This window comes from Leptopilina boulardi, unplaced genomic scaffold, assembly GCF_019393585.1.
Source record: "Leptopilina boulardi isolate dan_hultmark-lab unplaced genomic scaffold, ZJU_Lbou_2.1 LbouV2_119, whole genome shotgun sequence".
Taxonomy (NCBI): domain Eukaryota; kingdom Metazoa; phylum Arthropoda; class Insecta; order Hymenoptera; family Figitidae; genus Leptopilina; species Leptopilina boulardi.
In genome coordinates, this window is record NW_026137662.1 from 555771 (window position 1) to 577606 (window position 21836).

A 21836-nucleotide genomic window follows, 5' to 3' on the forward strand; every position below is an offset into this window, starting at 1 on the left:
ACAAAATATTCTTAATAGTCGTGAAGTATGAATAGAATAAGACGTAGGTTTTAATGACACGAATTCATGTTTTATATCTATATAATTCCTCAAGGATTTAAATTTTCTTTTGAACCGTGCACTGGATATTTTTCAAGTTAGGAATGAAAATTAGCAGGTCGCTCACATTTCTGTAGTTATACTCAATTTCCTTTATTATTTATATAAGGAGTCGGTATATAAAGTCGCTGTGAAATCTTACAATTATTTTCACTTGGGAGAAATTTCTTTTGCAGAGAGAACGATTTTTCTACGAGAATATAAAACTTGAATTTAACCCAAAAATATTATTTCTGATAGAAAATTAAATTAGAATTATTTTTAATTATCGTTTTTTACCTTCTGATAAAAAACATTTAAAAAAATTACCAATTGTATAATTCGGATTAATTTTTTTTAATAAAATTATTGCGGTTATAAATTAATATTTATTTTTTAAAATATTTAAGTTAAATATTACCTTTTTTTTAATTCAACTGCAGATGGGAATATATTTTACAAGTTAAAATGTGAAGGTCTATTTTATTAAGTAGTAAAGTCAGTTTTTGGTCAGACACACACTGATCTATATCAAAACATCTTCCATTCTATATCTATATAAACCCAAATTGTTTTATTAGACGGGAATCTTATTAGATCACGTGATAACATAAAAGAATTATTCGTCTATTTTAGTATTTTGAAACTGTATAATATTGCGTGCATCTAAAAAGGTTGTGCAGGCTTGACTATAAAATTTCATATATCCTGCTGGGGGATGGGGGAAAATTTTATTAAGATATTTCGAGTGTGAAAAATAGAAAATTAAAAAAATATATATGCTAGAGAAATGCTTTGTTAAATTGGGGCCGAGACGAAATTTAATAATATTATTTGAGATCAAAGGCTCGCTTTTAAGGAAGGTCGATGAAACATAAAGTCCTCAAAGAGAAAGAGAGGGAGAGAGAGAAATAAATTGTGACGCTATCCTTACGCATTGACCTAAATTTGAAAACTAAAAAAAAATTACACGAGTAAATATCATTTGGACTAAAAATTTATATTTAAATTGCTTTTCACTATTGCTGTCAGTGTGGCTTTCGGAACGCTTTAAAACCTTCAATGGGAAATTCTCCTGAGAGTATTTCCTGTCAGAGTTTACGGATCAGCCGTTGCGAAAATAAACACGAGTATTACTTGACGCGTATATATCCATTTTAGAGGAGGAGCACGACGACGATTAGTTTCGAGTGTGATGACCCTGCCATTATTAACTCCCGTTCACTTCAAATAACGACCTCATTGTGCCAACAAATCAATTTATTTGCCATTTTTAAATCATTTACGTATATCACGCTCATATGTCAGTTGTTCACTAATCTACGCGAAGAGATTATATTATGCCAGGTGGAAAATTTATCGATAAAATTTTTCCACTTGAATGAAATCACGAGTAGATGTTTTTTTCAAAAATTAATATTGTTTTGTTCCAATTGTAATTGATTTTCCAACATATTGTTCATAATTGAGTCTAATTTATTGTCATTTAAACACTAATTACGTTCCTCGGATTTCATGAAATTCTTTGCAAATTTAATTATCTTAAAATATTTTTTAATTTAAAATTTTATGAAATTTAATAATTGTTTAAAATTAAAAAAAAATTTCTTTTGAAATTCAATTATTTTTAAAAATGTCAACTCTTCCGAAATTCAATTATTTAAAAAAGTTTAAAATAAAAACGCTAACATTAAATTTTTATCAGAAATAAAAAAAGAAACCTTATTTAACCAATTAAATTTAATAAAAATAAAACGTCTTTTGCGCTTCAACGTCGAACCGAGGCTTGTAATTACAAAAATTATTTTTGCAGTTACAATCAAAATTTATAAATTTTATCAATAATATAATAAATTTTCCGATAATAGATTCGATATTTTATTAATAATGAATGATAGTTTAGAAAACTTTCAGCTAAATTGGATAAATTTTTATATTTTGACTTTGTAGAGAAATTCTGCATCTAGTCCTGTGATGAAATATTTAGCGCGGATGTTTTATTTATTTGAGTGCATGTAAGAGGCTAATGGACCGATAATTCATGACTAGCTTTGGGATTATAGCCATCTCACGATAGGGAGACATGAGAAAATTTTCTGGCCGTTGCATTTTGTTCGTGGTTTATGTGAATATATATATTGAGATAAATAGAGGGGGAGCAAAATAAAAAAAATAAATAAATAGGGAAAAGAGATGGTTCATTTTCGAGCCAAACCGCGATCGATCATCCTCAATGGTTTGAGCGTTGCATCGTCAATGCTGTACGTGAACCTGGCGGGAAATCAATCACCGAATACTTGATATATATATATCAGTGAGTCTTAATTAAGCAAACATAGATAGGTATATTGGGACTATACTAAATTAACTGTTAACTTTGGCAAAATGACTGACGAACTTTTCGTATATTCCGTTTTTCATATTCTCGTCTCTTCTATTTTCTCTTCTTTCGTTCTTGCATCTTTTCGTTCTTATTCCTTTGGAGCCGATTGAAATCCGACAGAAACTGTCCGAACGATTGTCTATCGACTCGGTGAAAACGAGTTGCGATAGATTTCAAAAAGTCTTTTGAGAAAAACTTTTGACATTTCAGTAATCGAAACTTTAAATGAAGTGTTCAACTTTAAGGAGAGTGCACCACATTCACAAGTCACTCTTCTTCTTTTTCTTCTTCTTCTTTTTCTTTTTTGCACTTTTTTTTCGTGTTGTCACTTTTAAAGCGTAAAAAGTGTCTTTTTAAATTATGTTCTTGCATTTGATATTAATACTTATCAAAGTTTGAAAAATATATATATTTCTATAAAGTTGATATTATGAGGAAAAGTATATGATGGTAATCTGGTTTCTTGATATAGTGAGATATTTAAAAGAAATGTGAAATAAATTTCTCAAAATGTTCCTCGTTTATTTATTTATTTTTTTTTTTGCAAAAACGGTATAACACACGATTTTTATGGTGAAATGCATTCGAGTGCATTAAAGTAAACATATTAAATTACCATATAAACCTTCTTAAAAATATAAAAATTTATGGTTTAATATATTACATTTTGGAAAAAAAGTGTTTTTATGTAACGGAAAAAGTTTACTTCTCGAAAATATTTTCTAACGTAATTTGCAATAAAAAATGAATAAATTCAATTTCTAAAATATTTAAATAATATAATAATTTATTAACTATAAATAAATGAACAAATATATTAATTAATCGTTTTAAAAAATACTCTTTTTATGAAAATCGAAATGAAAATAGTTATTAATTTTTAAAGAATATTAAATAAAAATTTCTATTGGAAATATAAACTGAAGAAATGTAATAAAAAGTTGTAGTAAAAGTAATAAAGAAGTTTTTATAACGAGTAATAAAGTTAAAATAATACAATGTTTGGAAAATTTAATTTTAAAGTATCAATAATAGGCTATGATTAAACAATTATATATATTTTCAATGGTTAACTAAATAAATTTTGAAGTTTATAGAAAATATGAATAAATCTCGTGTCTTTGAAAGTTGATTTTTTTAGAAAAAAGAAATGGTACGTACATTCTGATTAGGTATTTCATATGCAAAGCACGTTACATGAATATTCATTGATGACTTCATTTATATAAGTTAGATATGTTGGCGGCACACCAAAAGTACAATAATTGATTTAAATTTATTTCAACGTTCAACCAATGTCACAATAAGTGTCAAACTATTACATATTTGCTTTTTCATGAAACATAATTTTCACACCAATTTAATTTTATTACATTACTTTTATTATTATTTGCGAAAATTGCGTTTTCTCTCGTTTCCTATTAAAATTAATTGCAATATTTAGTTTTGTTTAAAATGTATTTGATAATTAACTAAATTAAATTATTTAGTAATTAATAGAAATTTTCAATTTTTAATAATAATTATAATTGTTTTTAATTATATTTAATAAATATTAAATTTTGATCCATAGCTATAATACGATTTGTTTAGAAAAATAAAAAAACTTCCACTTGTAACTTGTCACACAAGTTTTGGGAAAAGTTTAAAATTATTTTGTGAAGCTTGAAATATTTCTTTCAACGTTTAGCAGAATACTTTTCCAATGAAATTCATGTTTCGTGTTTTTGACACATTTCCTCGCAATTCGTCTATTTCCATCAAACTGATCAATTTTAGAAAAAAAAAAAGTTTTATAAAAAATAAATTTTATAAATTATATTAAAAACTTTCGACAATCAATGTTATTATTAAAATTTTAGTATTAAATCTGTTACCTTATTAATGAATGCTATTAAACTTGTTTAATTAATCTGTTTTTTGTTTAATTAATTAATGTTTTTAAATTTGATTAATTAGTCTTTAAATTCGATTAAGCAATCTTGTGATTAATTAATATTTTTTTAAACATCTGAATGATCAATTTTGTTCTTAATTAAATAATTAATAGTATTAATAATAATTAATTAATTAATAATAAAAATAAACTAATAATTATGATTAAAATATATTAAAACATGAATAATTAGTTGGAAATGATTGATAATAAATTTTCAGTTTTGAAATTAGTGACATTCTTTTCCTCTAATATCACTTTCGTGGGATTAGTTTCCAGTAAAGAAAAACAATGGGATGAAAAGAGTTCTTTGTTTTTGATAAATCCTAAGTTTTAGATAGAAAGAAAATAATTTTTTTTTAAAGTCTCATATAATGTCCTGGAACGATAAGACACAGGACCAAGTTTAGCTCTGACAGTTTGTTTCAAGACACTATTATAGTTTCAACTTGTACGTACCAGTTACAGGTCTCAAAACTTCATCTGCATTTATTCTTTTGTTTTCTCCTAGTACACAAACATCCTTCTCATCCTACGAGAAACGTCAAAATTTGTTCTCACTCTTATTCTTAACTTTTATTTTAGATTTCGTAAATCGACACCACACGAGAAATTTTTTGCCTTCCATTATTTTTTCTCACTTTATTATTTTCTTCATTTTTTTCTTTTTTTAAAAAAAATTCGATCATTGATGAAAATAAAGGAAAAAGGATGAAAAATTTTATAGAATCAAAAAAATGAGAGTATTTTTTCGAAGATTGACGAATGAGTAGAGTGAAAAGAAAATAAATAAAAGACGAATGTGACGAGACATGACGCGAGAAGAAAAACCCTCGTTTTTGTGTCCCTACGACGGCGGATGCCGGGAACACACGCTGCCTGGCACGCTTTGTCGCGTCACCTTTTCGCTTTTTGACCACGCGCATTCACCACCGCACCGAGAGAGCAGTAGTGGGAATGGTTGGTGGTGCCTTCAAAATGACACACTTTAGGAAAAATGAAAGACATCCCTCCTCCTCCTCTCTTTTCTCCCTATATAGCAAAATTCTCTCTCTCTCTCTCTTTAAGTTACTGCGTGTTTAGAGGGGGAGGGTGGACTTTAACCCATTTCAAGAAGGAAACAAATTTCTACAATTTTTATCCACTTGCAAAGATGCGGAGACAAAATAAGTAGGCCATATGTCTATGGTCACCAGGAATGGTGAAGATGAGGAAAGCAAAAAAAAAAGTTAATTTTTTTCCCCTCTTTTTTTCTCATCATCCCCTATACAGCATTGCGCACGTAAATATCATATGTAATTTTAACCTACCCCAAAAAAAAGTTTGTGAATTGGAAACATAAATTTCGTGTGTCCGGAATTTTTCCATATTTTTTAAATATGAAGAAGAGGATGATGAAAAAAAAGTTGCCACTGAGAAAGGTCTCATTCTTGCGTTTCATAAAATTAGTAAATTTTAACTAATTCAAATTTAGATAGAATATTAAACTTTTCGTAATATCTATAAATAATAGAAAAGCGATTCTTAAAAGAAAACTAAAATTGTATTTTTTTACTATAATTTTTTATCGCAAGTATTATTTTTCTCCTTTTTTCCCCCTAATTGTCATTAACTCGTATCTTTATCTTCTTATTCACGTTTCAGAATGTTGACTCTTTTCGTTTGCTTTGTACTTCTTTTTTTAAAAGAAATATATTCCGCAGATATTTTTGTCCATTTTTCCGCGAGATGCATTTCCTTATGAAATGTATTCATAAAGCAGTGGAAAACTCAAAGGCGCGAAATCCAAAGTGAGAGAAAGAGAGAGCTCAAATAAAATCTTTTTCTCGGGAGACACAGGTGATACGGAAGAAGCAGATATCCTCATACATGAGTTCTGCTTTTCTTTTTTTTTCTTCTTTTTTATTTTTCACATTTTTTCACTTAAATATATAACACTTTTTACCGCTTTGTTTATCTTTGTGTTTAGTGTCAGCTTGAATATTGTCTTCCTCTTCTTCTACTTTCATTTTTCTTCGACAATTTTTCTTGTAATTTTTCTTTTTCACCGAGTAAAATAGCAATTGATTTTTTTCTTCATTCATATAAAAAAACTGATTCCGGTTTTTTTTTTACTATATATCTTGTTTGAGTCGTGATTCTTCTTTTTTTTTATAAAATCCTTTTTCAAACAGAAAAGAAAATATCGGAGTGTTGAAAATAGGGAAAAATATTGTAAATATAGATAGAAATATATGGTAAATTCAGGAAATATGGAATGATTTTTAAATGTAATAAAAAAATTATTGTAATATTATAAAAAAATATACTAAAAAATAGTTGCAAAATATGAAAAATATTTGAAAAGATTAAAACACTATTAAAATATTGCTAATGGATTTAAAAAAAATTAATAAAAAAGCCTACAAAGTGCTTTTTCTACTGGAAACATTTGTTGAATCGTTCTTTTTTTCAATCATACGATCCATCATATTGACGTCTACTAACAATCAATCTCTAGTTCTCTAAAAAATCAATTCTCTAGTTCTCTAATAAAATTTTGTAAATTTACAAAAATTTATCTAAATTTTTTATAACGTTGTCAAAATAAATTTATAATGACAGATGTATTTATAAATAAGTGAATTTTTTAATAAAACTTTTTTGGGAAACGTACATAATGCTTACCGAAGTGTTTTCTGGTCCATATCAAGACTATGAAATCTCACGCTAGGTGGTGAAAAACGTGCGTGATTCTTTTCCGTAGATCCTTTACCGTGTTTTAATCGGCTGTCAGAAGACGTTGTCAATAATGGCCGATGTAGCAAGGCCGGACTATCAGCTGCTGATGACGTCTCTGACGTCATTATCAAGGCCGTCGAATGACGAAATCTTTATTTAAAGAAAACAAAAATCCGCGCTGTACGAATAATTTTCAATTCTCAATATATATAATTCATGATAAATAATCTTTTTTCAATTTTAAGTTATCGAAAAAAATTTTTTTTTTTTTGAAACTTACGTCTTGTTTGTCAGCTAGCCGACCTGTTCCAATTCCGATTGAACATGTCGCAGGTGGGATCAGGACAGTTTTCCAAAAATATACATCTGAAAACAAAATTTGATATTTTAATATTTGTTTTTTTAATTGTATATTTCTGCGAGAAAAGAATGTTAATTTTTTTTTATTTATTATTTGAATTGTAAAATAATTTTTTCACGTAACAGTTTCGTAAACAAAATTATTTAACGAATAAGAACTTAAATCATGTAATTAATATTAGATTATATAAAAGCTATTTATTCGGATTCGATTGGTTATAATTATATTTATCGTTGGAACCCAATTATTTCTAATTGTTGGGTAACTCAAAATTTACATAATTACAATTCGATTACAATTTCTCAATTAACTCATCAGAGTAATTTCTATCACAAATTATGATGATCGTGGGTTTTTGTTTTATTATTTATATCTAATAAATAGGATAATAAAGCGATGCCAGATTCAGTTAATGTAATCCTTATTAGTTACAATGGTAATTGCAAATTTTGGTACTCGGAGAATACGGTAGCAAATAATTATTATTTAAGTCAATTAAATCGTATTTGTTTCAAATACAGTTAATTTAATTTAAATAAATATTTATTTGATAATAATTAAGTAATCGATTATTTGAATAAAATAAATTTTTTTCAGTGAAATAAGAATCAATGATACATTTTTTTCTTCAAAATGTAAATGTTGATTTGAGTCATCGTTTTTGGAGCGTACTTTTTCTATGATTTGAGCTGATTTAGTCCTTGTGTTTCAAGTGTCATTTGACATTATTGTTCATTGTCTTCTTGAAAAATTAAAGACGAAATACAAAAGTTGGGATCAGTGAAATAGTAATAATGCGTATTGCACGGTTCGTTAACTACCAGCGATACATAACTAGCAACAAGTTCTGGCAAAAAAATCAAATGAACATGTGCCAAATTTTTTCGATGTCGTCACAGGAATAATAAAACGAATCTGTACCTGCAGAAATTGTCTCTGACCTTAATTTATAAGACGTTCAATCATAATTTCTTTACTTTTTTTTTTAGTTATTACGAGGAATTTTTTATTTTTCAATTATTTTTATTTTGTGTGCAGGTATAATAAAGAAAAAGCTGTAATGCTGCAATTTGTCTACTTCATTCGTAATAGAGATAAAGAACACGTCGTATATCTTATACTTTCAGGTAGAAAAGAATGTTATTAAGAAGCATTAGGCATCTGTCTTTTTTGTTGAGGTGAGGAAAAATTTTTAGACTCGGTGAAAATGATGAGGCGTTTTATATACACACATTTTTATGCATATATATATGTATAATGCAAGAACAGGAGATCATTGTGGTCTAGTGTCGTTCGTCATCCTGTCTTTTCTTGAGGTCACAAAAAACGATAACCTCATAAATGTATTCCAAGCGAAAGAAAAGGAAGGGTGAAACATTGCCCTTGGTCACTGCATTCATTTTCGGAACATTCCTCTACTCATCAAAAATGCTTTTCTTTCTTCTTCAATGGCCCGTGTGTGGCCTCAAATCCATTTGTAAAATTGCACAAAAGCGCCACGTTTATAAATTGGAATAATTTTTTCGAATTATTTCATTTCAAATTTAATGTCACAATTAATGATCATATGAATTTTTGTTACAAAAACAATTGTAGTAAAAATTATTGTCTTTTCGACAAATAATTTCACTTATAATTTAATTTACGATCGTTAATTTTATTATAAAAAAGCGCTGGTATTTGAAATTGTAAAGTTTCGAAATTGACAAAGTCAGAGTTCTGTTATATCGACCTTCTCGGTCATGTTTGATTTCTCATGATCTGTGGAGTTTTCATCTCGTCCATTATCTTCTATTTGCTTAACTCCCCTGTTGCCTTAAGCCGACTGTCGATAAAGTAGCTTTATGATTTCTTTTTTGTCAAGAAATTCTAATATACCAACCATTATAACCAGAAACTATTAAATAGAAAACTGCTTCTTTTATTTCAAATTTTAAAGGCCATTAAATTTAAATGTTATTTTATTATACAAATTTTATTCTTCCGGTATGTGTAATTTTTTAATATTCGTAATATTTAGATATTTTATTGAAATACTATTCAAACAAATATTTTTGTTAAAAAAATGTCTTTTAAAATTTTGAAAAATATATTAATATTTTAATAATTTATTAATTATATTAGTATATTAATATATAACATGATTAATTTATTAATTATTATGCTTGTTTTTGTGTCAATGATGCGGAAAAAAATGCTTATCAACCGCAGTACATTTTATTATTCGGATATAACAGGAAAAGCGATGATCAATATGAATTGGGAGTATTTTACGATTTGTCCCGAATGAGCGTTAGGAAAATACAAAGTACGATAATGTTCCAATTTCCACGTTGAAATTATTCGAACGTCCTTTTGTTTTAACGATTTATGACCGGTGATCATAATTAAAAGTGCTCACAATCTCATGAAGCGCGATATTTTCTGATGACAGAACAGTGGAAAAGAGGTTTTTTAACGATTAGTCTGCAAGCGCACTCGCATGTGATAGTCCGAAAAAAAAACCTCTTAAAATTTAACAACCACTCCCGTTGATCCTTGGCGCTCCTATTCCGATACGATCCCTTTTCATGTTCACTATTTTTTTTCCTGAAATTTATATTTTATTTTAACCTGCGTAAATCTATTTTTTGCGTTTTCTTTTTCATTTGAAAAAAAAATTAAAAAAAAGAGAATGATAATATTAGGAAATTTAGAACAAACGTATTTTGGTCAAAGAAAAAAAAATGGAATTAATATTCAAAGATAACGGAAATAAATGAAAATACGTTTACTCTGAATAAAAAAGTGATAAATCTTTACATTTTTTGTGTTTAAAATTAAATTCTGGATTGCAGAATCAGAAAATGCAATTTTATCATTGCAAGAATCTTTCATAAAATTTAAATTACCCCTATCTGCTCATACCATTTTTTTTTAATCTTGAGCTATATTTCAAATCTTCTAACCAAGTTGAGGATCTTCTCTACACTTAGGAATGTTGTAAAGTGGGTGGGACTCTATAAAATACAGAAATTACACAAATGTCTACGAAATTAAAAAAGAGGAACTTCTTTACTATGATTAATTTTAATTATATTTTTAAATTTAAATAGATTTTAATTTAAAAGGTTTTAAATTTATTCCATGTAAAATAAAACTTTTTTTTCACTTAAATGTTGATAATTTTGTGGAATAAAAAATGAAAAAAAAGTAAAAAGCATTTTGAAATCCACAAATTGCTTATCTTACTTGTAGACATACAACATGCATGCAATAACACTCAAGTACACTGCACCTCAAATAACACGTAAAAGTTGGAGAACTGTTTACGTTGCACATTGACTATGTACAAGGGACTATAATCTCTAGAGATCACTTTGCGCATATTTTTATTTTTGTTTGTTTGTTTTTTTTTTTGTTTTAGTTCCCGCAAACAAGAATAAGCATAATAATATTGTACAAATGATTACGAAGCACCAAAATGCTAATAAATTGCTCTTTCCATTTTGTTCGCAATTTCGCGTCTACTATTATTTGCTCTCGAGTTAAATAATGATACTCGCGGCTGATCAAAAACAACCGTTACTACTTAAAATTAGAACCTCTGACCATAGTTTAAAAATAGTCTAAAATTTGCTTTGTAGAAAATAGGAATGTCTAAATGATTTTTGATTTTATTTTTAAACTTTTCTTTTTTTACAATATGAGGTAATTATTTTATACTTACAATTAGAAACAATGGTAGTACCAGTTAATTGCAACATTGTTACAGTTACAATAAATAAGAAACTCGATTCATTGCAGATCGATAAAATGTTATTTTAAATCCAGATTATCGAGTGTATTTTATATAAAGCAGCTAACAGGTTTTTTTTCCTCTAGTCGCTCAATATATTCCTTTCGTTTGCTGGTGAATTTTTTTCCATCTCTTTTTTTTTGAATTTAGAATAAACAAACACGACCTATATTTGGGGCAAGTTTTTTCCACGATGCAAAGCGTCTTTATAGACGCGGTACCCAGAGGTTGTTTGACCTGTCGGGTCACGTTGGATATCCCACAAGTTGAACTAGCATTATAGTACCAAGTACTATACTATATAGTAGAGAGTATAGAATCATCATCAGGCGTAGTGCCTTGACATTTTCTCCATTTTCTCGCGCCACTGCTGCTGTGGCGGGCGCGGAGTGAGAGAAAGAGATAATTGCGCAAACGTCTTGTCCTTTTTGGTGGATAACGAAGCGAGTAATCACGCAACCCTTGGGGAAAGCGGGGCCATCACTTTAATTGGAAAACACTAACACTACCAATTACTCGACGCCGACAAGCTAAACTGATACGCAACGTTACGCCTGTCTGATCAATTCGAGCTTGGCGGATTAACTCTCTCTCTCTAATCCATTTCAATAAATTCCACGTTCAATTTCACTGTCATTTCTGTGAAAATCACGCTTCATTTTCCATTTTTCGCTAATTAAGTAAAAACCCATTGTTTTTTTTACATTTTACCACTGGATATTTATTAATATACTTATAAGTACTCTCTATAAATTTCAATTAGTGAAAATTTTAATTAATTCAAATTAGTGACTTATTTTTTGCTTTAAAAGTTAGCAAATTAAATTGCTTTACTAATTTGGTAGAAAAATAAATTTTTCTATCTTACCGACTTTAAAAATAAATATATAAAAAATTACTGACGCAGAAATCTATCTTACCGACTGATGGTAAAACAGTTTTTTTTTGAAAAGCGAATATAAAAAATTACCGACCTAGAAATCTACCTTATTGACTGATGGTAATTTTTCATATTCTTATTTCTAAAAAAAAAACTTTTTTATCATCAGTCGGTAAGGTAGATTTCTATGTCGGTAATTTTTTATATTCTCATTTTTAAAAAAATTTACCATCAATCGGTATACGTCGGTGACTTTTGACTGTAATTCGATAGTAAATATTTTTTTATTATTTTTAGTTAAATTTTTCTACGTTTGCGTTAGAATATTCATTTTGAGTTTTTTATGAGAAAGTTTCTGTACTTAAATGTGGTTTTATTATTTTTTTTTTTTAGAATTTTTGGTGGTCAATTTTTGGTGTATTTAGTAAAATTGTGGCTTCTTTTAAACTTTACGAGTGCATTATCTTGAAAACTAAAGAGAACGAGTTTAATAGTATTAACTGGACAATAGCGTGGGGTTTTTCTAAGTACTTCTTTGAAAGTCTAAAGTATTCAATTTCGCCTCAACTGTATATCCACCACAGAATGTTCACTTCAAAGGATATGAATTGCATTAGTCTCGTAATGTCTCTGTTTTATTATTCTTTGACCCTCTGACTAGAGAAATAAATATAAATCCCTGTCTTTGTCAGTGGTTTCTCTTTCTATTATATTTCAAAAACAAGCTTCTATGCTTTTTAAATGTGATATTTTTCATCTTATTTTTATGAAATTTTACCTCTACTTTGAATTATATTTTTTTATTTATTTTATTATTTAGTTATTTTATATTTAATTTATTTTTTTAGGAATAAATTACAAGTTTTTTTAAAGTAGAAAAAGTGTGGTTTTTGTGCGAGAAAGTATTCCTTATTTAGAAGCGTATTTTTCCTGTGACGTCTGACTATTGACTGTCTTTTCTCCTTAAAATCCGCGACGCGTTAAGAACAATATTATTTAGCGAATATAAAATTGATTTCAATGGGTAAAAATATAGAAAATCTTTACTCCTTTTTTCTACTTAAAATCTTTATCTTTTCTTTGATGATTCTATTGTGGTTTCCAATCACTTGAATCGAATTAATGACACAAAGGGTATAAAAACTCTATAGTGAAACTACTTATCCTGTGAAACAATTAGGTAATTAATTAAAAGTAATTATTTCAAAACCAATTCAATTCAACTATTGTTGAAAATCGTTAAATTTAAATTTTATAAACTTTAATTAAATTAGAAAATTTATTTATTGCATATATTAAATTAAATACAATTATTTACTGATGTAACTTATTGTGTAATTTAATTTAAAATTTAATATAACTTTTATTTAAATTTAATTTAAATTCAATTTAAATTTAATTTAATTTTGTTGTTAAATTTAATTTTCAACAAATTCGTATTTTCTTTACATTTTATAACGATGTAATTTATTTTGTTTTGTGCTTGAATATCACTCTTGGCATATATAATATAGTATTTCCGTCTTAAAAAAGAATTGACAATCTATGCATACAAGAGAGAATTATTATAAATATTTTCTGCATGACTCCACATTTCATAAGGACAATATACATATGATGCCGGATGCACCGTATTGAGCTTTGCTATGTGACATCAAAATAACTCAGTAAGGAAAATCAATACTATATATATACAAAGTACTCCCGAAAAAAGGAGTTACTCTCAATTGTTACTCGCGCTCTAAATAATGTTTGCACTCAAAATAATGTAATTTCAAATTCGCATTTTACGTTAAATATATATTCACAAATATTGTTTCGAAAATTGAAATCACTTTTTTTCATTTCATTGATGTCAATTCAAATATTTAAACTTCTTTTTTACGAAAAATAGAATTAATTGATAAATTGTATAATAATATTAGTTACATACTTTCTAAAATTTAAAGTATTTAATTTTAATTAAACTTTTTTAAATAGAAATTTTTAACTTGAATTTTATTTTTCGTTATAATTTAAAATCCGTTTTTCAAAAATCATAATTTTGCTATTTTAAAATTGTTACATAAATCTAACCATTTGTTTCTCGAGTGCATTTTCGTTTTGTCAGAAACACCCTGTATATCGACTTTAGCTTTCTCTTGGATGCGCACAAGCATCTAAAGAATTTTATTAGAGAAAATATCTGTAATACGCAATATATATATAGGCCGAAGAATCAAAATAGCTGACGTTTAGACTGTTTTATTAAAAAACGAAAAAAAGGATGGAATGGGAAAAAAGAAAAGTTGTTTATGTATAAAAATGTCTGAAAAGGTAGAATAAGGTTGGGAAATTTTTTGTTATATCATTATTAAGTTAGGAATACATACAATGTAGCACATCAGTAGGTTGGGAAATTGAGTACATTTTTACTTTTGATTAAAGTAGATCTATATATATATATATGTCCTATGAAACATAAAGTTCAATATCACATTCCTCTATAAATTTCTTGATCGTTAAAACTTCTGAGTGATTTATACCTTTCTACGCGCTCTTCGATCAAAATGAACAAGTACGCAGCACGAAATTGGCTGAACTTGAGCCAACGAAAGTAAGAAATATTGTGTTAACTATGTTTCCTTACATGATGGTTTGTGATGTTTATATGAGATTTCTATCAAAATATATTTCATTAAAATTAGATGAGAGTAATAATAATTCTCTATTATATTATCAAGTTCCAATTAATAAATCTCATATTTCTTTTTACCGCGTGTTATTATCGTCGTTTTCAGGTTTTTTTTTTAATTTATTCATCATTTGTTCACGGAATATTACGTAAGCATGAAAGAATTAGAATCTTGTATGAGGGGAGAAAAATTTAATCACGCTGAATCCCGTAGAGAGTATATATATGGGGAAAAAAAGTGCGTAAAAATGATGTGAAGTAAAATTCAGTTCGCAAAAAAATGAATAAATTTATTTGAACAAAGGGTGATAAATTTTCAACGGATTTTAATGTTCTTTTCTATTGTGTCAATTCTTTTCACAAAAACCGTAAATGAATTTAACCGGAAATGGAAATTTTTGGGCAAATTGAATAAAATTATTTTTGCAAAACAAATTTTTTTTTTAAATTTAAGTATTCTCTAATTTTCTTCTAAACTATTTTACTCATATCCAAGTTTATTAGAAAGCACTTACGTTTCGAGTTTACTTTACTAAACTATGGAAGCGTTGGTAAATACGTTTTCGCGCTGTTGTATGCATAGAAAATTTCATTTTACGTAATATACGCGAGTAGTGAAAATTCATTAATTCACTCTTTTGAAATATTTACCGACATTTGAGACACTATATATATATATATGAAACGGAAGTAAAGAAAATGATTAATTATTCGCAATGGTTGATGAATGTTTTATTTAGTATTGAACCGTGTATATATGTATAAGATATCTTGCGTTTGGTAACTTCTGGATCATTCACAATCTCGAGAGACCGGAAAATTGGATACTATTTATTCATGTCAAACGGCTTATCTGCTTGTGTGTACATGTTTCCACAATGTCGACACACTATAGTTTATTTATAGAAATATCTAAAATTTACATATAAGCTAGTTGACGATTAATAAGAAAATTATTGAATATCTATAAGGAATATAGGTAATGTCAAATGTCAAAGAAATTATTTCAATAATTCAGATATAAAGTCCAGTTTAAAAATTTATACCAAAGATAGAAACACTGGTAATTACATAATTTATTAGTCAATAATTTAATCAACAATAGCATTACTCTTGTTGGTTTTTTAAATTTTAATTTATAAATTAAAAATTTTATTTATATCTTTTAAAATAAGAAGTGTTTTGAATCAACTATTCTTTTCGAGAGAAATATTTCTTTTATAAATAAATAACAGGGAATTGTAAAATTTTTAGATCTTGTAATACATTGTAATGTGATACAAGTGGAAAAATTCGTATTTTATGTTAGCAACTTTTATATATTTATTTTCATGGTCCGCTTTTCTCGAGATTTGTCTGTCGTTTTGTTTTTCTATTTTGACTACAAAAATTTTTTTTTTTTTTATACAACTGACAGAGAATGTTCCTCTATATTTGTATTTATTTGCTTTGTATACACGAGACAAAAAAAATACATAACTGTTTTCAGGAGATAAAAATTCTGTAACTTTCATTTCACACAAGTGTGTTCAAATTTTCATAAAGTTTTCCTTTTTATAAAAGTCAATCATTTCACCCTCCACCCCCCCTTCGGCACCCCCCTAGAGCCATCACGAGCTTGCTTCTGATTGAACACGTCCTTCAAGTGAATTTTCTTGGCGAATAAATTATTGGAGAAAATATGGGAGGAAGGAAATTGAAAAATTGTCAAAGAAAAGATACTTTCGTTGTGACATATTTTTACATTTTTTAATTTACTATATTTTTTTTATTTTGCTTTTTAGGGTCTATGAAAATTAAAAAAAGAAGCATAGAATATGTTTTTGAAATGTTTGTGATTGAGGAAGTTTTTTGAGCAACAATAGTAATAATCATAATAATAATAATAATGTATCCACAAGGATCAGAATTACGGGTCGCCTGTAATTGAAACCATATATGAAAGTAGACTTTCAATTAAAGGCTACATACCTACTGTCCCTTAATTACTCGTATTTAACAAACACACACGTGAGTTTACTCACGAGTTGTTAGTTAACAAGGTGCTTCATTTGCGCCAAGTGGCTGCATTTCTGCCCCCCTTGAAAACGAAATATCGTTGGCCCTAACTGCTCTACTGGAATTTAACCGAATAGTTCAACTATATATATATATATTTCTACTTTGTTAGAAGAATGAGAGAGAGGAAGATAAAATGTAGAAAGTTAGGAGTTGGTATAGCGACGAAAAGGTAGTTCATTTTAAAAAACACTATATCAACTCTTGAAGGGAAAGAGAGAGAGGAACATAGTTATTTTTTCCCTAAAGTTTTAGTCGCCTCAAGCCATTTTTTACATTCTGGACGAAAAGAAAAATTTTTAACAATTCACAAAAAAAAATAATTTTTACTAATTATAAATTTTAATTTTGTTTAAAAAAATGGCATATGTAAAAAAATTTTCGAATTTGTTTATATTTTTATTTTATCTCATATTCTCTTTTTTTACGTTCTTTGTTTCATTTTTTTTATGGTGTGACATTCAAGTGTTACGTTGCGTTGAAGTTTCATTGTAACGAGAAAATGTTTTTTCAATGAAAATGTAATTTTTTTCTTCTCGCTCAATTGAATTGTTTTCGAATGAAATGAAATCGCTGTTGCGACTCTAACATGAGCAAATCGATTTGTTTATATTTATTCGCTTTTGAAATACAGACATGGGAACTATTAATTTATTATTATGTCACTGAAATTCCATTTTGAAACTTGTGTTTCATGTTCATATATATGGGTGTATATGAATTACTATAAATTTTATACGCTCGTCGATTTACCTCTTTAGTGAGCGAGTAAATATTTATCACGTCAATTGTTATCAATAAAAGCCTCCATATATCTCATTATGTATAAACATTATATGAGAAAATGTTTCAACACAATAGAAAAGAAAATGTTTTTATGAGTTTAGTTTTTCCACACTTGTAAAAAAAAGATTTGAGTCTTTCTGTCTTTATGTGAAATATGAAATTTGAATGAAGTTGGATATTATTTATCTTATTCATATTATTGAGAACTAGGAATAAAAACCAGGGATTAGGATAAAGAATCTGAAAATTGAATGGAGATTAGAATGAAAATTCCGTGGGATTCATTGCTTATGCAGGATGAGCTTCCAATTTGCCTAGTGATCATGACTTTCGAACATAACTCGAGGGCATAAGTTACTAGACCTGGGAACTTGAAAATGAATGGATTCCTGCCCGGTGGATTGTTAGAATACCCATGGGAGTTGACTTTTATACAGATTGACTATATATATATATATATATATATAGGGAGAGAAAGAGAGAGCAAAACTGGCCACACAGAATGGAGCCATTTTCCGAACAGTGTGAGCCACTTTTCTCAGCTTCCAAAAACGAGAAGTTGAAAAGTCGAGATGGAAAAAGAGTGAGAAAACCAAGAGAATTGCTCGGGGATTACCTGACGATCTAACTCTACGATTTATAGTTTATATTTATCGGTTTCTCCCTCTTTCTCAATCTGAACTATTTTTTTCATAATCTATATACTTATAAAAAATCAAAATAATGAATAAAAATTTTGTTTACAATTAACAAATTTGTAATTTTTAACTAACTTACTTTTTTTTAACTTTAATAATTTAGTACATACTAATGATCTAAAAAAGTTTTTGACCTTTTATTTGATGAACAATGTACTAATTCATTCTAAGGACCACTTGATATTATTTCATTACTATAATTAATTCAACTGAAAACTCTTTAATTAGATCTGACATTTTTTTTTCTCTTTTACTTATGCTTTCCAATTATATCAGAAAAGTGAAAATCTCTTTCTCTTTGTGTGTATAGAAAAATGACGGGTTCTTAATAAGAGAAAAATCTCACGTGTGTAGATATCATCAATAGATATATAGAATCGTATCCTGTTTTTCTTGGTATCATTTTCTTTCTTATGGCTTTTTTGTCAGGCAATAAAGTCAAGAATGAAAAAGATGAGAAAATCTCTCGAAAAGCTTTTGGCAGCATGGAGGGGGGAGGAGAAGGAGGAGGGTGGGGGGGGAGTTAAAATAGGAAAAATGTGAAGAATTTGCGCTTGTGACGTAGAGTAGCTTTCTTTGTCGAGGTCAACTGGAGAAAAAGGGGGAGGAAGAAGGAGTAAAATAAGCGGAATTTACTTTTCTGCAATGGACTTTTGGGTAAAAGCTCCCCACAGTACAGAGAACTGTGACCATTCACTGGTAAGCAAGCAAAACATTTGCTGCAGTAGAGGGAGAGTTGCAAGCAGAGCTTGCAGACTTTTATCTTCCTCTTCCTTTTCCGGGCAATGTATTTCATTCTATATATATATAGAGCATCAAAAATATGGAGCATCCTTGGGTTAATCTAGTTTAGCTCACTCTTGATACGGATAGAATCTTTTGAACCTCTAATAATAATCAAATACAAATATAGAATGAAATTATATGATTGATGGTGAAAATTATGTTTCCATAAAACTGTTTTTCAAAGATTTCCACGAATTTTCGTCTTTGATTTTTGAATTTAATTTCTGAGAAATACATTTTGTTTTTCAACTAAAATTTGTTATTCCATTTCCATTTTTATCATTTCACATACACTTTTACCATTTCACTTCCACTTTCACCAATAGAAAAATGAAAGTGGAATGAAAAAAATTTGATGACAAATAACAGTGATTGTTGTCTCAGTAAAGTGATTTTTGCCTCTTTGGTGATTCATCATTTTAAGGAGGAAATTGTGTGGCCCCAGTCAATAAATCAACACTTTAATTATGCGCGAGAAGTGTTGAATCGATCAGGGAATTAGGAGTTAAGTGAATTATACTCGATCTCTACGGATGAGAATTTCCATTGCCGAATTGGTTGCAATGATCGAGTATATATATATACGTTTATGTTAGCGTTCGAAATGTATATATGTGTATATACATATACACATATAATGGACGTTTCCGTTGAAACTATGGTTACAAATGTCCCTGGATGAAACTGTGAGACAATGTTCCTCTACGACAATCCGCTTTTCATCCAATCGAAACTATCCGCAAAACCTATTTTGACAATCTCTATTTTACATATATTCCATTAGATTAGAATTTATTTTTATTATCAAATTATTATTACTATACCTATACTAACAAAAATTATTAGTGGAATTTTTATGCAATCATAAAAGAATTTAGAGAACTTTAATTTTTTTAATTTAGAGAAGATTTTTGATTCGATGAAATAATGATTGCGAAATCAAAAGATAAATAAGTGATATGAGACCTTGTTGGAGAACAATCGTTGTTTGAAGAAGCTTCTCGAATTGCATTATCGATCTGTTTGAAATCTGTTCTTGAACAACTGTCTCAATCGAACATTCCAACTCTCGAGTAAACGCAGCGAAGCTAAATCAAGCAATGCAACTACAAGTAGAATGGAGAAACGATCTGTGCGGCGCCTTGTGCGTCATCTCAAACAGATTATATCGTCTACATATATATAGAAAATCGATCTTGTGAATTTTCTCCAAAAAAAAACTTTATGTTAAAATTTTTATTACATTTGTAAAACCACCTTTCAACCTACTATCATTAATAATGGAAATACCATAATTAGGAATTTAAATTTTCAATTAAATTTTAATCATCAAACATCAGCTTGATGATAAATTCCAATTTGCTTAAAGGTAATTTAATGATAATTTGAAATCCCTTCCCCTATAAAAGAACATCATTCGCATTAGTAATATCTATTACCTCGAAAATGTTCTCTCTCTCTCTCTCTCTCTCTCTGTCGTACTAAATTCCATACGCGCTTAAACTGAAACATTAAACTATGCCAGTTGCCAAACTCTCATTGCCGGGCAAATTCCATTCCACTTAGAGATTCATATTATATTACATACCCATGAATGCAATCGGAAAGTCTTTTTTCCTTTAAAAAACAAAAAAAAAATCCCTTTTGAAAGATACAAAGGAAACCAATAAAGTCAAAAATTCGTTTAGAGTTTCATTCTTCTGGAAAAAAAGATTAAACGATTTATTTAGATTAAAAGCGATTTTTTGTTATGTAAAAAAAAAATTGTGATTTGGTTAAATTCGATGTTTAATATAAAGAGGGAGAAAACTTTAATGAGAGAGAAAAAGGAGGAATTTACGAAAAGAGTTGAAAATATATCGAGCGTATCTATAACTCTTGATAAAAAATTTTTGTAAATATAAAAAAAAATTCAAGACAAAATAAAAAGATACCCTGGCTTTAATTTGCAAAAAAAGGGAAAAGTTCTTTTTAACGGAGTTTACATTTCACTCGATGAAATACCTCTTTTTTTTCTTCTTTTTTATACAAACTCAATTCATCGATCTCTTTCATCTTCTTTATATTGAATGTAAGATTATAATTATGCAAACATTTTCATAGATACGAATTTACTTTATTTAAAAAAAAAAATATTTTATTTACCTTTATAAAGAATCAAAGATAAAAATAATATGCCATAGAATTTTTTTCCGAGTACCAACAAATTTCCATAATAATCATATAATTTATTTATAAAATTTTGTTGATTGATGGATGGATTGACTACCATAAATTTGAAATTGCAATTCTTTAATCAAACATTGTTTGGAAAATGGAAAATTGAATTTTCCAGCTCTGCCATTAAAATTCGGAATTTTATATTGAAATATATCTGAAAGTCAAATTTTTGGAGCATTTGGAAAAGTTGAAAATTTACGACTTTGACATAATAAACAGAGAGCTGATAGAAAGCGAAGCTTTATTTCCATTAAAGGGCATACACATTAAAATGCTTTCCGTGTAATAGATAAGCACTGTTGCAAGCCTTGATGGCTATTTTTCGTTTTACGACTCATCGTTTGCTAAGTTGAGGGTTTTTATCAGTGAATACTATTCCCTTTCCTTTAAATTAAGAGCTTACTTGGAAAATTGGATTCAGATCATTGTATTGAAATTATAAGTTTACTCCATAATAAACTTTACTTAATTAAAAAA

At 28.0% G+C, this 21836-nt stretch overlaps 1 protein-coding gene and 1 long non-coding RNA gene across 13 annotated transcripts in view; one reads left to right on the forward strand and one right to left on the reverse strand.

The window, feature by feature from the left end:
- Positions 1 to 21836, forward strand: part of LOC127284478 (uncharacterized) — a 92481-nt gene that overhangs the window by 48692 nt on the left and 21953 nt on the right. The gene's annotated exons all lie outside the window — the stretch shown is intronic.
- Positions 1 to 21836, reverse strand: part of LOC127284390 (potassium voltage-gated channel subfamily KQT member 1-like) — a 60459-nt gene that overhangs the window by 30302 nt on the left and 8321 nt on the right. For 6 of the 9 annotated variants that reach the window (XM_051309801.1, XM_051309813.1, XM_051309796.1 and 3 more), the window contains exons 2-3: positions 7399 to 7484; positions 7065 to 7268 (exon numbers count right to left, since the gene is read on the reverse strand). In XM_051309801.1, the coding sequence (XP_051165758.1) occupies positions 7065 to 7243 (179 nt within the window). In that variant the 5' untranslated portion in view covers positions 7244 to 7268; positions 7399 to 7484. Of the gene's footprint in view, positions 1 to 4856; positions 5355 to 7053; positions 7297 to 7398; positions 7485 to 21836 lie in introns of those variants that run through there. The other 3 variants (XM_051309806.1, XM_051309821.1, XM_051309833.1) reach the window with 3 other exon arrangements.